Source organism: Suricata suricatta, chromosome 7, assembly GCF_006229205.1.
Source record: "Suricata suricatta isolate VVHF042 chromosome 7, meerkat_22Aug2017_6uvM2_HiC, whole genome shotgun sequence".
Taxonomy (NCBI): Eukaryota; Metazoa; Chordata; class Mammalia; order Carnivora; family Herpestidae; genus Suricata; species Suricata suricatta.
The window spans coordinates 124,274,454-124,290,786 of NC_043706.1; the positions used below are offsets into that span (position 1 = coordinate 124,274,454).

Sequence of the window (16,333 nt, forward strand, 5' to 3'; positions counted from 1 at the left end):
ATATAACAAAAAAAAATCTTTTAGGAGCAATAGTTCCTTTCAGTAGCAGAAGCTACAGGGCTGATGGCTACTTGATAGTTCTTTAGGCAAATAAACGAAACTATGTCAGCTGTCCTGCTGTGTGGACTTCTTTAATTTCCACATTGGATTTAAAATGTGGGGATCATTGTTTCCATAAAGTAAATAATGCTCTTTGTAAGGTCTCATCACACGTACAATTTATTCTTCTGCTCTCATGTTCTTCTGCTAAAATATAGCTTTATAGTTAAATTCTTCCTTTTGCCCTTATTATAATTTTTATGCACCAAACAAAATGATTATCTAACATAGCACATTTTTCATTACTCCATTAGACTGTGTGAGGATTTTATATTAGCCCATATATTCTCAGTCTTAAATACTACAAAACGTATACAGTTATAACTGGGGTTACATATAATGTGGCCTAGTATGCATGAGTTTGCAGATCATTTCCTTTTTTTTCCTCAGCATGGTTCCTGATTTCATGACTCAGTTTTTGTGAGATGCAAATATTTATTCTAATGCTTACTGACTTCAGTAAGTCTGCCAATCATTCAACTTTCCAGGATGCTGTGATACTTTATAGGAACAGGTGACATTTTCAGTGAGGCCTGGTGCCCATTTCACAGGCTATAAAGACATGGGTACTCAACACAACGCTTGCATTTTAAAAATGATTCTTGCTTAATGTTTTTGAGATCTGGCTGCCTTTCCCATAGTCATCCTAAGAACCCATTTGTAGTCAGACTTTAAAGATCATTACTTTGGAAATAAATAGCACATAGTGACATTTATGATACCATTATTGATAGAGGAAGAGGAGACTCACATCGAGATGAGGGTGGACCATGCAAACCAGTCATGATGTGTTCAGATTATTGTTGCAAAATGTTTCTTTTCCATTCTCAGAGTATTTGAAGTTTTCTTCCTCTGCCCCTTTATTATTATTTTTTTAATGCTTTATTTTTGAGAGAGAGAGACAGAGCACAAGTGGAGGAGGGGCAGAGAGAGAGAGGGAGACACAGAATCCGAAGCAGGCTCTAGGCTCTGAGCTGTCAGCACAGAGTCCGATGTGGGACTCGAATTCCAGGAGCAACAATATCATGACCTGAGCTGAAGTCGGATTGTTAACCGGCTGAGCCACCTAGCCATCCCTTCCTCTACCCCTTTAAGTCTTGTCTTAACGTCCCTCCTCTGGGCTGCTGGAGAACCCAGTCCCTTCGAAGCTGACATCATGAGTGGCCCTTGTCTGCCTCTTTGCCTAGCTTTCTATTTGTCTCTGAGATTTTTGTTGGCAGGGAGATACACCTCAGCTTTGTTGTGTCCATGGTGGCATATGGTGCCAACCACACAGAAGGGTGGCAGTGAATCAATGAAAGAACAAGTGGGGGTGAAGAAGCCACGCAGTCTGCCACGGTCACTGTCTTGGCACAGACTGAGTAGGGTTTGTGGTAACGGCATTCTGACCGAAGCCTCGACTCTGAGCTGGTCAAGCTGAGGAAACCACCAAACCAAGAGCAGAGTTATAGATTGCTTTCTCCATTGCTGTCATCAATTCTGCACAAAAATGGCACTTTCACTTTTACTTTTATAAGCAATTTCATTCCTGTTTGGTAGTTGGAAAAGCAAACTTGCTGGGCCTGTCTCCTTGTAACAGGATGTTCCGCCGCCCGCTGTACTGAGCCCTGGTGTGGCTGATCCGAGCTAACTGTCACCGCAGCCTGATGACACTGGTGCTGCGTGGGGACTGGGGAAATCGAAGCCTAGGGATGTTGAGTGACTTGCCCTCATTCACGCATGTAGCAGGTGAAGAGCTCAGGCTCAGAACCATTCAGGCTGCAGGGCCGTCATCATTTCCCAGTGCTGCCCTAGGAATTTATCACTGTGGGAAAACTTTGTTTCTGCAGACCCGTTGTAGCCTCAAGTATGAACCAGTGCCGGGCACATAATAGGTGTTCAGTACGTATTGAATTGATGATTGTGTATTGCCTTCCAGTTTCTTATATATGCCAGTTGTTACATTTTATGAGTATTCATTTTAGGAAATGATTTGCTCAAACAGAAAACTCCCCCAAATTGTTTAAAAAGATGCCTTCAAAAACTCTTAACCTTCAAGACCTCACTGCTTCAGATACTTCTGCACGCATGTGGATGTGGATGACTATACACTAACGCAAATGCCCGTACAAAGCGTAAGGGCGGTACTGTCTCAGAACCTTCCTTGCAGGGGGAAGCGGGTTGTTACTTTCTTAGATCACTCCTGTCCACTGTCATCCCTTACAGGTGCCTGAGAAAAAACAAAACAAAAAGAAAATCTCGCATTTCCCCTTACTTCAGAGGGTGGACTCCAAACTGGCTTTGCTATGAGCATCTCCTCATTCTACAAAGGTCGCGGTTCTGTCGTGTCCCATTTCTCTCAGTGTTTAGTCATTACAAACAAGGGCCAAATGGAGAGCAGTGGGCAGCAGCCCAGAGGGGCCTGGTACCCACCGAGCTGCCCGCCAGGTTCTGGCCCTGGAAGCTAAAGCTGTGTCTGGAGCCACTTTTTTACTCCTCCCACTTTCACTTTTCTCTTTTGTGAACCCCACCTTTTTCTTTTTCCTTTACCTCCTTTCTGAACTTATTTGCCTCCTCACTTAGAAGCTGAGTGAAAAAAAAGTCAACCACTGCAGAAGCAGTGCATCTTTCTGCTCGTGACACTGACTTCAAATTCATCCCTCAAACCCTCAGATTTGAAACATCTTCCTCCTCCTACAAGGAGGGAGAGCAGCTCCATGACCTCCTCTCGGGTGACCCTCTGTCCCACCTAGAACCACAGCCTGGGCTTTTGTGTCTTCTGTGTCCTTCAGCATCCTCAGGACCAACAGTCTGTGATCCTAGGACTGCTTTCTTCACATAAGGATTCACTGAATAAATCATTTAATTGGGAAATGCCTAAATATAATGAGTCCATTGTCAAACATATCATGTAAACATTTTAAAGGGACACACTTAATTGAAATAAGTGTATAGACCGTAAATGTCTCCCCTGTTCTGTCCTTTATTTGCGCCCTTGCACACCTTTCCCCTTGGCGTACGCTGTCTCAAACCAGAGTCTGGGACTTCCGTTCTTTTACAGTGGAGCAGAGGTCATATCCCATTTATTTCATTTCACATAGTCCATTCCAGAGTTGTTTTTGAAAGGTTAATTGCCTTTTGTTGTTGTCTTTGCATGTAGATTACACTCAGTGCCCATACTGTATGAGGAGGTTTAATGACACCGCAGCCAGTCGGCACATTAACTTCTGCAAGGATCAGTCTTCTCGCCGAGTCTTTGATGCAGCTCAAACGGCAGCCAAATTGGCATCCCGGGTGCAGGTAAATCTCTCTCCCTAGGTGTTGGTTCTGTGCCCTTGGATGCTCGGGGCAAGCAGGTAGGATCTGCTGGGGAACATAAATTACCCCTCCCCAGAAGTGTAAGGACCAAAGCCCTGTCACTCATCGCCATGGAAAATGGCTTCCTTCGAGGCATGATTTCTAGCTAACAACACCTTTGGATATTATAGAAAAAATATTTCTACCGTGTTTGAAGCTTCTTAGGGTGAAGTCTTGAATACATAAGTGGTGTTTCTGTACTGTTACAGTAAAACCCCGTGTATGTACACAGCAGTGGCTGTCCGCCTTAGCCATCCAGAAAAGCATTGCAAACCCGGAGCGGGGCCGGCCCAGTGGGGACGGGGGCGCAGGGAAGACCTGCTCTGTGGGCCGTGAGCTTGGCTCTCTGATGCAGGAGGGGTCTGCAGCCTTTTCTTTAAAGCCATGGAATCATCAAGGGAAGGTAGATGAACAGAAGCATGCTGTTATGAATAGGTACAGGTAAGTAAAATGACAAGCTGATCAGTAAGACAACAGACTGTTTTTTGTTTTTTTGTTTGTTTTTTTTTTGGAAGACAATAGTCTTACAAAAACAGAACTGAAGTCCAGCAAACAGCTTCACACACATCAGAGGTCCCAGGGATATAACTTACAATATACTATAAAAACTGTTAGTCTCATAACATGGCTCCGTCGCCAAGGAAAGATTAAATCGGTCTGAATACTTGAGGGTATGAAACATTGAGAGAGATTTCCACGAAATCCAGTATGTAATGGGGGTGGGAGCTGGTCCAACAGGAGTGTATCCCACAGACTGCGGACTCAGCTCTGCCTCCACACACATTAGCCCTTACTGAGTGTCTGCTCTGCCCCAGACACTGTGCGAGGCACTGGATGGTCAGGGTCCGTAATTCCGCGGAGCAGGAGGAGGACCTGGAAACGAGGCAGTGGGAAGCTGTGTAGGTGACCCGTGCAGGAGCGCTGTGGACGAAGAGGCCAGTATGGTCTGCAAGAGGCTGCAAAAGCAGCAGCATTTCTCCGTGAATATCCGCCGGGTTCACCAGCCTGGAGTTGGGGTTGGGGAGGATGTTACCCACACAGTGTCCAGTGTGCAGCCTGAGGAGCCCACCATGTGGGCTAAAGCGTGGGGTGCCTGTGTGCGAGGGGGAAGGGGCACGCGAGGGGCATCAGATCTAGAAGAGCTTTCACTTGAGTCAGTGCGGAAGAGAAGAGGAAGTGGCTAGATACCCTCAAATCTGAGGACCTCACGCAGGAGCTGGAAAGTCCCCCTGAACCCAGGAAGTCGTCCTTTCTACTTCCTCACCTTGTCCCTTCTTCCTGGCGTGCTTCTGTGAGCTCCCCTCTCTGCAGATCAGCTTTCTTAACTCTCTGCCTGGTTGCAACCTGCCTCCTGTGTCATTCTCTGGGCAGTGTAGACGGGTTGAATAGTGCAGACTGGAGTGACACAGAATTGGTTTTTTAGAAGGATCACCTTTGCCACTAGTGGTCATAGGGATTGGCCACATTAGGAGCCTTAGCAACAGAGAAAGGATGAGGGCCCAGAGGAAGAGGACTCATGGGCTGTGTGTGGAGGAAGAATTTGAGAAAGAATGGGGGGAGGGGTCTGAGAAGCTGATTGGATACGGGCTCAAAGAGGGTTGACAAAGGTTTTAGCTTCGGAGCCTGAAAAGGGAGTATACTAGACATCGAGATAAAGAGACAGGAAGCAGGAGATAGATATGCTGGTGGGGCAGGCAGGATGGTTATGATAAATACAGTTGTGAAGATTCAGTCTTTACACCTAAAAAGGCGTGGAAGCAGTGCCGTGTGGAAGGAGCCCAGATCCTGCAGTCAGTAGTCAGGGTTTGACTTTCAGTTCTTTATTATCTGTAGGTAAACTTAGACACATTCTTTGAGACTCACTTTGCTCTGTACCTTGCCACGTTGTTGCAGGGACTATAGAAGTATAAGCAAAGTGGCTCGCACAGAGGTCTCCTCTGCCTTTTCTCTTTCCTCGAAGCCCCACCTTCCCCCTCCTCTCTGGTGCTCCTCCTGTGTGGGGGACAGGCACCACAATTTGGGGGACTGCTTTGGGCTTGAATTCAACTGAGTTGGAAAAGTTTCCTTTTTAAGTTTATTCATTTATTTGAGGATAGAGAGAGAGAGAGAGAATGCTAGTGGGGGAGAGGAAGAGAGAGTATCCCAAGCAGGCTGTCAGCACAGCGTCCGACGTGGGGCTCAAACCCATGAACCATGAGATCATGACCTGAGCTGAAATTAAGAGTCAGATGCTCAACCGACTGAGCCCACCCCTGCCCCCAGGCGCCCCGGAAAAGTTTTCTAAGTAAAACTCTACCTCTATTGTAAAGCAGTGAAGGGTGCATTACCTTTCTTCGAAATGTTCTAACCAGTTCACAAAGTTAGTCACGTTAGTGGGGCCACAGGGAGCCCAGGGAAGCAGCAAACGGAAGTGCTTTTTATTCCTGAAGAAGGCCAGCTGGCCGTCCTGAGTGTATCCAGTGACTTGGCCTCGTTCCTCTCCCTGTTTTCCAGAACGGAGTGGTGATTGGGAGCATAGAAGAAAAATTAGCTGCTTTCTGAGGAAACTCCCCGTAGAGTATGTCTGAACAGCAGTCCTTGTCTGTTGGATGCCGGCTTTGCCGCCCGGGCCGGGCTAATAGTGAGGCTTATTCAGAGAGGAGCAGGACGGGAGGGGTCGTTCTACTCCTGAAGGGCTGTTCACAGCACAGCTGAAATGTGTTTCTATTTTAAACATAATCAACTTTAAAAATGTGTTACAGCCTTAACCAAGAGACCAATAGGGGCCTCTGAAAATAGCTGTCTTTGTTTGCATGGGGACGAGCCGCCTGCTCTAATCTCCCAGCCATCCCTGCCCGAGTGAGAACTCGCACTTGGAGTAACAGGTTATCTTTATACGGTAGTTGCCATGGAAACTTTGGGACCAGTAGCTAGGTAGGAAGCTCCCAAAGGACCTTTGGGTCCTTGTTCCTTGTTAATGTAACTGCTCAGCTACTGCCGCTCAGCAGGGAGGGGTGTGGTATGGGGATGATGGAATTCATGTTTAAAACATTCGCTGCCTGCCAGTGTCTGTTTTTCTTCTCCGTTCATGTATTTAAAAACAAAATCCTTCTCAAGTAAAATGAAAAACTAAGACGTTCCATAACTGTCCTCATTGACATTAAGTGATTTCTTATGTCTCCATACAACGAATTTTACAGGATTAACATATCACCACTCCCCTAAGGGGTTGATTATGGAATGAAAGTGCCAGAACCCAGATGTGGCTCTGGAACCATCAGGAGGACAGGCGAATGAGGGTACAGGGGGTGTGTGTCCTCTTTCCCTAGGTGCAGCCTGTCCCGGAGCTGACCCCTACCTGCTACTGGTTAAGTGGCAATAGCTTTACCTCCAGGGTGCCACCTGAGGTCACAGAGTTGATCCCTGTCTCTCGCTCATCCTGCAGACTAGGACTCAGATGAGACCAAAAAAAGAGCCAACGGTAACCAGGGCCGTGGGAGTCTTACTGCAGAACAGGGCCCTGGAATCCTCGAGTGTGGCCCCAACTAGGCCAGGTGAGTGGGAGGGAGCGAGTCAGCTCCCCAGTGAGGAACCAGAGGGAACCACTGTCGGCTTCGGGATTTGTTGGCAGTTGACAAAAGCTATGATGTTGTGTTTGAGGTTAAAGCTATTTGCCAAGAAGGAGCATTTCCTAATTTATCAGGATTTGATAACTCTGTTGATACACAGAGTCAGATACGATTATAGCAGGGTGGTCTAGAACCATCATTCTCTGGTCTTGTAAAGTTGAAAAGAGGTGACGAGTGGGACACAACAGTGTGTCAGGTGTGGGGTGGACAGTAAGAAAACGAGTAGCCAAGATATGGCAGCAACCTAAGTGTCTTTAGGAAAGGTGTTGCATATATACATATGGGAGGGAATACTATGTAGCCAGAGAATCGAAAAGAAGGAAGTTCTGCCTTCTGTGACCACATGGATGGACATTGAGGTCATTATCCTAAGTGAGATTGATAGTTCCGACATAGAAAGATAAATACTGTGTGATCACAGCTAGATATGGAATCTAAATCCAGTTGAACTCATAAAAACAGGAAGTAGGATGGTGGTTGTCCTAGGTGGAGGGGGAGGGGAATGATGGTCAAAGGGTACAGACTCCCAATGATAAGTGCTGGGATCTAATGTACAGTGTGGGGACTTTCGTTAGCAATATTTTATTATATCCTTGAAAGTTGCTAAGAGAATAGATCTAAATATTCTCACCACACACACATCCCAGAGGGAACTATGTGAGGTGATGGATGCGTAAAAATATTTTGCGGTAGTCATTTTGCAAGTTACATGTGTATCAAACCATCCTATTGTGCACCTTCAACTCCCACATTGTTCTAATCAAGTATATCTCCATAAAACTGGAGAAGGAAGAGAAAGGGAAATCCTCCTTGCTAGAACCAAATAATTTCTTCCAAGTAGCAGAAAGGCATCGCCACCATTAAAGCCCTTCCTATGTGCTAGAACCATTTCATTTTATCTTCCTAATCTCCTGAATGTTTTAATCTGTGGAAGGGGAAGGAGGCTCGGAGAGGAGAGGTTGTTGGGTCAAGGCACACGACTGGTAAACAGCAGGCCTAGGTGACATGTCTCCTGTGGTCCCCGCTGCACAGAGCTGCCTTGATAAATGTGGCTTTTTTACGATCAACAGCACGCCATGAAGGCAGTGGGAATTCACTCATGACCCTATCGGCGCCTCTCTTATTTTGAAGGTGTGATCAGAATCAGACTGGGAACTTTTAGTCTTTCAGTCCATAAAGTCACCACACCAGAAAGCTTTCGTACTTTTGAAAGTCCTCATAAGTTGTTTATCATGGGCTAAAAATGGAATAGGACATGTAGAAAAGATTTCCTACAGCTCTGTAAACCCAATTCGTTCGTTTTTTTTTTTTCTGATCTGTGAAAACGTAAGAATGGGGTTTTAGTTTTCACTTAAAAAAAATTCAAATTGTACATATTATTTGGTAAAACTTTCAGTAAGCCATTTTTCTAAGTTATAGATTGGTGTCCTTCAGGAGAGACAAGTTCTTTATATTAGACTTTTTTATTTTTTCAAAGATTATAATGTTTCTCTTTCAGTGAAAAGCCTTCTTTTAAGTTTGAGGTTAAACCTTACTTGCCAGGAGGGAATATTTCTTAATTCATCATGATTAGAGAATTCTGACATGTGCAAAGTCCAGTCCGAGCATAGCAGTGGAGTCTAGGGTCTTCATTCTGTGGTCTAGTAAACTTGCAAAAAGACTGGGAATGGGAAAAGACAGTGTGTCAGGTTGAAATAGTGTTGAAAATAAAGGAAGAGTTTTTTGGCTTGGACTAAGGAATTTCTACAAAGTAGCAGCAAGGCAGAAGTGAGAAGGTCCTAAACTGGAACTTAAAAAATCTTGTTTCACAGTATGTGACACATCCCATGATGTGTCTCAGAATGTGACATGTCCCAGCGCTTGACATTAGGCAGAATGTTATAAAGACACCATTCTAATCAGAAAATAGATTTCTAGCCAGTAGGTCTAAGCAAAATAGTATTCTATTTGCTCTTGACTAGCTAATGGTGGTTTATGACCACTGTGATGTTGCTAAGTAAAAGGCACATGTTTGTTTATTTATTTATTTTAATATAGTTTATTGTCAAGTTGGTTTCCATATAACACCCAGTGCTCATCCCAACAAGTCTTTTTCTTCATACCCATCACCCATTTTCCTTTCTCCCCAACCCCCCATCAACCCTGTTTGTTCTCAGTATTTGTCTCTTGTGGTTTGTCTCCCTCCTTCTCCTTAACTATTTTTCCCCTTCCCCTCCCCCATGGTCCTCTGTTAAGTTTCTCCTGTTCCACTTATAAGTGAAAACATATGGTATTTGTCCTTCTCCGCCTGACTTATTTCACTTAGCATGACACTCTCGAGTTCCATCCATGTTGCTACAAATGTCCAGATTTCATTCTTTCTCATTGCCATGTAGTATTCTATTGTATATATAAACCACATCTTCTTGATCCATTCATCAGGTGATGGACATTTAGGTTCTTTCCATGATTTGGCTATGGTTGACAGTGCTGCTATGAACATTGGGGTACATGTGCCCCTATGCATCAGCACTCCCGTATCTCTTGGGTAAATTCCTAGCAGTGCTATTGCTGGGTCATAGGGGAGTTCTATTGTTAATTTTTTGAGGAACCTCCACACTGTTTTCCAGAGTGGCTGCACCAGTTTACATTCCCACCAACAGTGTAAGAGGGAAAAGGCACATTTAAAAAAAAAATTTTTTTTTTAAGGTTTTTATTTTATTTTTGAGAGACAGAGACAGCGCGAGCAGGGGAGGGTCAGAGAGAGAGGGAGACACAGAATCTGAAGCAGGCTCCAGGCTCTGAGCCAGCCGTCAGCACAGAGCCCGACGCGGGGCTCGAACCCACGAACCATGAGACCTTGACCTGAGTTGAAGCCGGATGCTTAACCGACTGAGCCAGGCACCCCAAAAGGCACATTTTTAACATGGCTCACACTGGGTTCTATCTCACCACTGCTTCTGTGTTATTCTTTAAAAATTTTTTTTAATTTTTTACATTTATTTATTATTGAGAGACAGAGAATGAATGGGGAAGGGGAAGAGAGAGAAGGAAACACAGAATCCAAAGCAAGCTCCAGGCTCTGAGCTGTCAGCACATGGCCTGATGCGAGGCTCAAACTCAAAAACCCTGAGATCATGACCTGAGCTGAAGTCAGATGCTTAATCTACTGAGTCCCCTGGGCGCCCTGTGTTCTGTACTGTAACAGACCTGCACACTCCTGGCCCAGGGCTCTTGGACACTGATTGCTCCTTCTGCTGAAAACCAAAACAATCTCTCAGGGACTTGCACTGCTCAGTCCCTTCAGGTCTGCTGAGTGTCATCTTCAGAATGAGCCCCACCAACATCTATTTTTAAACTTTATCAAACCCTCTATAATGCTCTTTGTAGTTCTTTTTAAATTTTTTTTAGTGTTTATTAATTTATTTAGAGAGAGAACATGCACGTACTAGCAGGGGAGGGGCAGAAAGTAAGAGAGAGAGAGAGAGAATCCCAAGCACGGAGCCTGACATGGGGCTTGAACTCAAGTCGTGAGATCATGATTGGATCCAAAACCAAGAATCTGATGCTTAAGCTACTGAGCCATTCAGGTGCTCTCCCCCTTTGCAGCTTTTTAAAATAGCATTTATCAACCATCTGATATTCAATCTATATTTTTCTCCCACCACTAAAAAGGCATTTAAGTTTCAAGAAGGCTGGGATCTCTCTCCTTTGTCTATTTTTAATTATACTGCTGTATCCCTACCTGTTGGAATTGTTCATGGCACATATGAGGTGTTTGATAAATACTTTTTTGAATGAAATATATGGGAGAAAAGTAGGTATATTGATTCTGTAATTTCCCATGTAAGTTATTGGCATGTGAATTAGAATGGTCATGTTAATTAGCTTTAAGAGGTAGTTTTTGTTTTAGTTCAGTTTTAAGGTGCTTTTAAATTTTAATTTCTTGGGATGCCTGGGTTGGTTAGGCTTCTGATTCATTGTTTCAGCTCAGGTCGTGATCTCACAGTTCATGGGATCGAACCCCATGATGGGCTTTGTGCTGAGGGTGTGATTCCTCTCCCCCGCCCCTCCCCCACTTTCCCCCCTACCTATATGCATGGGCATTCCATCTCCAAATAAGCATTAACATTTTTTTTTCATTTCTTGTCTTTTCCTGTAGTGTTACCTGCTTACATTTAAATATAAAGTCTCTATGCCTTTAAATTAGTTACATTCATTTGGAGACATCCTGGGGGGAAAGCATATGGAGCATATAAGAAGAAGTATATCGAGGGGAGGTGAATTCTTAGAACCGGTTAAGCCTTGGAGAAAAACACTGCCTTTCATTAATGTAAACAGGCTCTTCTGTGAATCAGATTTGCATCTTACTGTCCATTGTTTCTGTTCTGCTCAGCCTCAATCTATTTGTAATATGAGAACCTTTTAAAATTGTGGTTGCTGGGCTTTGCGATTTCTAGACTGATAATCAGTACTTTAGGCCACTTGGTGTCACTCACCTTCCACATAAATCCTATTATTGTCTTTCATCTAGCTGGCAGTTAACTCCCTAAAACTCTGGCTTTCATTCTTAAACTCTCTCGAGTAAAATAAACATGTAGTAACTTCCAGGCATGGCATTTTGTTCTAAATTCACAGTCAGGGGAGACACAAATGCATAAGTCACAATCCTCATCCCTTCTAGAGTCCTGTGAGAAGAGAAGCACGTGCGGGAAGATCTCCGATTCAAGAAAGCATGTGATGTGTGAAGTCGGTACAGCAGCCGCCGTGGGTGTTCAGGGGGTTCATTCACTGAACACACAATTAGTGTGCGTGGTTATTTCTTATGCCCATGGATTCTTGAAGGTCTAGGAGAAGAGGCAGTTATAATTTATGTCAAATATCTAACAATTCGAAATGAAAGTCCTCGGGGAAGACAGGAAAGATCAACTTTGCCCAGGAGGCTTTGTGCAGGAGGGGTCAGTCTGAGAGAGAAGAAGCTTCTTGGGGGAGGAGGCATTCGGGATGAGCTTTCAGGATGAGTCAGATTTTGACCAGTGGAGAAAAGTTGAAGATGGAATGAACAAAGATAAGGAAAGGAAAATGCAGAGGACATACTTTGGAAACAAATGACCCACAGCATAGTAACGAGTTGGGGTGTGAACAGTAAATCAAGTTAGAAAGGAAGGCTGGCCCTAGAGCAAGGAAGGCCACAAAGGCTCCAAGGCGCCCAGGCTGGATGTGACACACGCAGACCCTGGTGTTGCAGCCTCTGTCACCGGCGGCTGTGTGAGTCAGGCAATCTTGATGCTTGAGATTTCTCATTTCGAGCTATTTTGTTTGCAAAAAAATTCTTTTGAGGGAGCACTTTTTTTTCAAGTATCATGTAAGAAATTAATGCTTCATGTAGAAAGTACTGGAAAATGGGGCGCCTGGGTGGCTCAGTCGGTTAAGCCTCCGACTTCCGCTCAGGTCAGATCTCACGTTCGTGGGTTTGAGCCCCACGTTGGGCTCTGTGCTGACAGCTAGCTCAGAGCCTGGAGCCTGTTTCAGATTCTGTGTCTCCCTCTCTCGGACCCTCCCCCTCTCATGCTCTGTCTCTTCTGTATCAAAAATAAATAAAACATTTAAAAAAATTTAAAAAAGTACTGGAAAATGGAGAAAAAGTGAGAAGAAAATAAAAGTCACTTATAATTCCATATCCTGACATGACCACTGTTAACGCCGATGCCTTTTCCCATTTTTCTCTACTTACACTTCTTTTTTTCCCTTTTTATCAAAGTTTGGGATCATAGCCCCTATGCTTATCTTGATTTTTTTTTTCCACTAACACATTTTGAAGATTTCCCTATGGCAAAAGGGTTTGTTTTGTTTTGTCTTTGAGCACTGCACAAGATTACTTATTTAGCTCTTTTCCTGGTATTGGGCAGCTAGACTGCTATGCTAATACGCTCTGCTGTTTTTTGCTGTGCTAGATAATTCCCTTCTTCTTGGATAATAGTCCAGATTGACATCGGACAGTCTTCTAAGCGGTTCATATATCACCTCATTTACTCCTCACAGTAACACAGCGCACACGTAATTGTCCTATGCCTGTTTCCAGGCAAGGGAAGTAAAGAGAGGCTAAGTCACTGGCCCAAGTAATTTCATCGAAAGAAGTAGAGCTGACCAGATCTTTGTCTGCTTTGGGAAAACTGGGTCAAAATGAAAACATTGAGATGCATTTATAATATTGTAATCATTACCTATAATACTTATGTATGGAAATTGTTTTAGAAAAAGGTAGAGACCTTCTTTCATTCATACAAAGATTCTAATGTTTAGTTGGAAAGTCAGTTTACAGCCTAGTTCACAGGTCTACAACCAGTGGCTATTGGCTCGAGGGTTTCGATATGAAAGGGACTGAGTTTCTGAGAAGGTACCGCTGAGCGAAGCTTCTCCAGGACTTCCCTACAGGGAGACCGAGCTCGCTAGGACAGTACAGTTCTGGGCCCGGGAGCTGTGTTCTGTCCAGTGTTCAGTGAACTGTCTTGTACAGCTTTGTCGGCCGGGGAGCCCGGCTTTCACTTTGGAGCCAGTGGGTTTGGTGCCCGCAAGCAGCTTACCTGCACTCACATCCGCTCCTCACCTAATTTAATTATGTAGCAGTCGGAATGGGTATCAAAGGGTCCATTGCCGTGTCTTTGGAAGATGTAAAACTTGTAGATCTTTCAGTAAAAGGAACACTGAAAACTTTCTCCTCTTATGTCTTTTGATTCGTTTGGTTCAGGACGTCCTTGGGTTGTCTGGTAGCTCCCCCTTCATAAAACACGGAGTGGAAAGGAGCCTCGAGGACAGAAGGGGATTGTTCCATTTTACAAAAAAAAAAAAAAAAATTTATCTGAGACTTCTGTCCCCTAGCATGCGGTACAAAACAGACCATGTATGGCCTGCTTGTATCTGTAAACTCCTCCACCCTCATACCTACTAATGCTGGTGGGCACAAAGGGAAAGAATGAGTCCATCGCTATGAAAATAAGCCCTGGGAGGAAAGGCATCTCGTGGTTCCATAAGGCTTATCAAACCCTTTCTGGAATGAGAGCAGGCAAAGAACTGTGAAGACACGATACACTCAGCGAACATTTCGAAAGCCAGGGCCCCGGTGGGGAGAGTCAGATTGTGGAAGCGATGGCCGCCTGAGGTGCTGGGCCAGAGGGCCCTCCGCGAGCAAGGGAAGCGCCCGGGCAGAGGGAGAGAAGGTGCCTGACTCTGTCCCAGTGTTTCCCTGACTATTTGGCCCAAGATAGAGACTGAGTGTTTGTCTCTAGCTACCAAATAAAACAGAACAAAACAAAAAGGAAGGAGCAACTTCTGAATCCAATGTGAGGATTTCATAATCATTCCTTTTTTTTTCTTGCTAATGTTTGCTTTTACATAATAACAAGTCTGTTTATGTCTGCAAAGGATTAGCAGTGGACCCTGCTTCTGGAGCAAAACTCAGACAAGGATTTACTAAATCTTCTAAAAAAGATTAACGCCTAGAGGCCAGGTAAGAAAAACAAAAACAAAACAATTACCCTCTCATCCAGGTGTTGCTGATCACTTACTGTGTGAGACACAGTTAGCGAGCCTTTAAGAGAATAAGTCCGTAGCAGGTACACCAGAGAGAAATTTCCTCAGATGAATAAAATATATGCTCTTGAAACGTACTCTTTTGTTAAACACACAGTTTGGAGAGGGTATTCAGCTCCTGACGGGTAAACTACGGGAAAGGGGAATGAGCCCTCATTTTGACCTGAAAGGCTACAGCCCCCTCCCTTCCGCCACACACATGTCCCCCCAAAAGGACAGTGCCCTGAGGTTGGCACTGAATAGGACTGCCCTGGAGACTTTTTTTTTTATTTTGTTAATTTTTTGTTAAAACGAAAATGTAACGAGGCCTATATTATTTAACGTTCTCAATGTGGAAGCAATGAAGTTCTAAAGTAAATGCCTTTTTTTGTTTTCAGACTGTCTCCCTTTAACGTCTCAGCCGGCCTGGCTGTGCACCTGGGAATGCCACCTAAGGGGACACAGAGGCAGACAGCTGTTTATAAGCTCAGGATTCTTCTTGAGACATCATGAAGAACAAGGAAAAACCAGATTCAAATTTTCTTCTTCTTTACTCCCTTTAAATTTTTCAGAACCGCATCATTAAACAACATAACAGCCTGCACTGAAAGTGGTGGAAGTTCTGTTTGGTTTTGGGTTTTGGGTTTTTTGGATGTCTAATGGATTTTTAAAGAGATGTTGCTTTGATGTCAGGACCTTCTAGTGAAACAGTCTTTGGAGTTTTCCTTACTAGCATTATCTACTTACTAGAAAAATGGGTTTTTACTTAGCTTCAGTCTACATAATGGGAAATCCTATTTCCTCCTGATAAACTTTAATTAGTAAGCCCTCCTATTTCAAGTTTCCATCTGTGTACCACGAGTGGCCCCACGTCAGTGCACGCAGTTTGGGGGGAAACACTGCAGTGGAGGAACGAGTTACGAGAACCTTCCGGGGCTGTGGGAAGGATGCTCTTCAGTGGCCTCAGGCTCTTTCTCGTGGCCAGAAGCGACGCGCCCATTTCTCCGCTGGTTTCCGTGGCTTTGTTGGAGGTGGTGTCTCAGCTCCTCCCCTCCCTTGCCATCCTCAGGGTGAATAAACTTTTTGTAAAGTCCTTCGCACTCATGCTTTTCCATGTAAGAATTTTTTATTTAAAAAAATATTTTTTAATGTTTTATCCATTTTTTTTTTGAGACAGAGACCAAATCTGAAGCAGACTCCAGGCTCTGAGCTGTTTGCATACTACCTGACAGGGGGGCTTGAACTCCCTGAACCGTGAGATCATGACCTGAGCTGAAATTAGATGCTGAACTGAGCCAGCCAGGCACCACAAGAACTTTTACTTTTAATTAAAGCTTTTATTTATTTATTTTGAGCAGGGGAGGGGCAGAGAGGGAGGGAGAGAGAGAATTCCAAGCAGGCTCCACGCTGACAGCATGGAGACCTACACAGGACTCAAGCTTAGGAACCGTGAGATCATGACCTAAGCTGAAACCAAAGTCAGACACTTAATCGACAAAACCATTGAGGCGCCCCTATTTTTTTTCTTGAACTCAGTGAATTTAGGAATTAAGCCATTTTTCCTAAATTTATATAATTTTTTTATTTTTTAAATGTTTATTTTTGAGAGAGAGCATGAGGAGGGGAGGGGGCCGAGAGAAGGTCACAGAATGTGAAGCCCACTCCAGGCTCTGAGCTGTCAGCACAGAACCTAACTCGGGGCTCAAACCCACGAATCATGAGCTCATGACCTGATCCAGGGT

At 44.3% G+C, this 16,333-nt stretch overlaps 1 protein-coding gene across 1 annotated transcript in view; it reads left to right on the forward strand.

The window, feature by feature from the left end:
• Nucleotides 1-15,201, forward strand: part of ZC2HC1B (zinc finger C2HC-type containing 1B) — a 40,731-nt gene extending 25,530 nt beyond the window's left edge. The window contains exons 5-8 of the mRNA XM_029944554.1: nucleotides 3,239-3,378; nucleotides 6,860-6,968; nucleotides 14,445-14,529; nucleotides 14,990-15,201. Of these exons, the coding sequence (XP_029800414.1) occupies nucleotides 3,239-3,378; nucleotides 6,860-6,968; nucleotides 14,445-14,515 (320 nt within the window). The 3' untranslated portion in view covers nucleotides 14,516-14,529; nucleotides 14,990-15,201. The remainder of the gene's footprint in view (nucleotides 1-3,238; nucleotides 3,379-6,859; nucleotides 6,969-14,444; nucleotides 14,530-14,989) is intronic.
• Nucleotides 15,202-16,333: the final 1,132 nt, after the last annotated feature.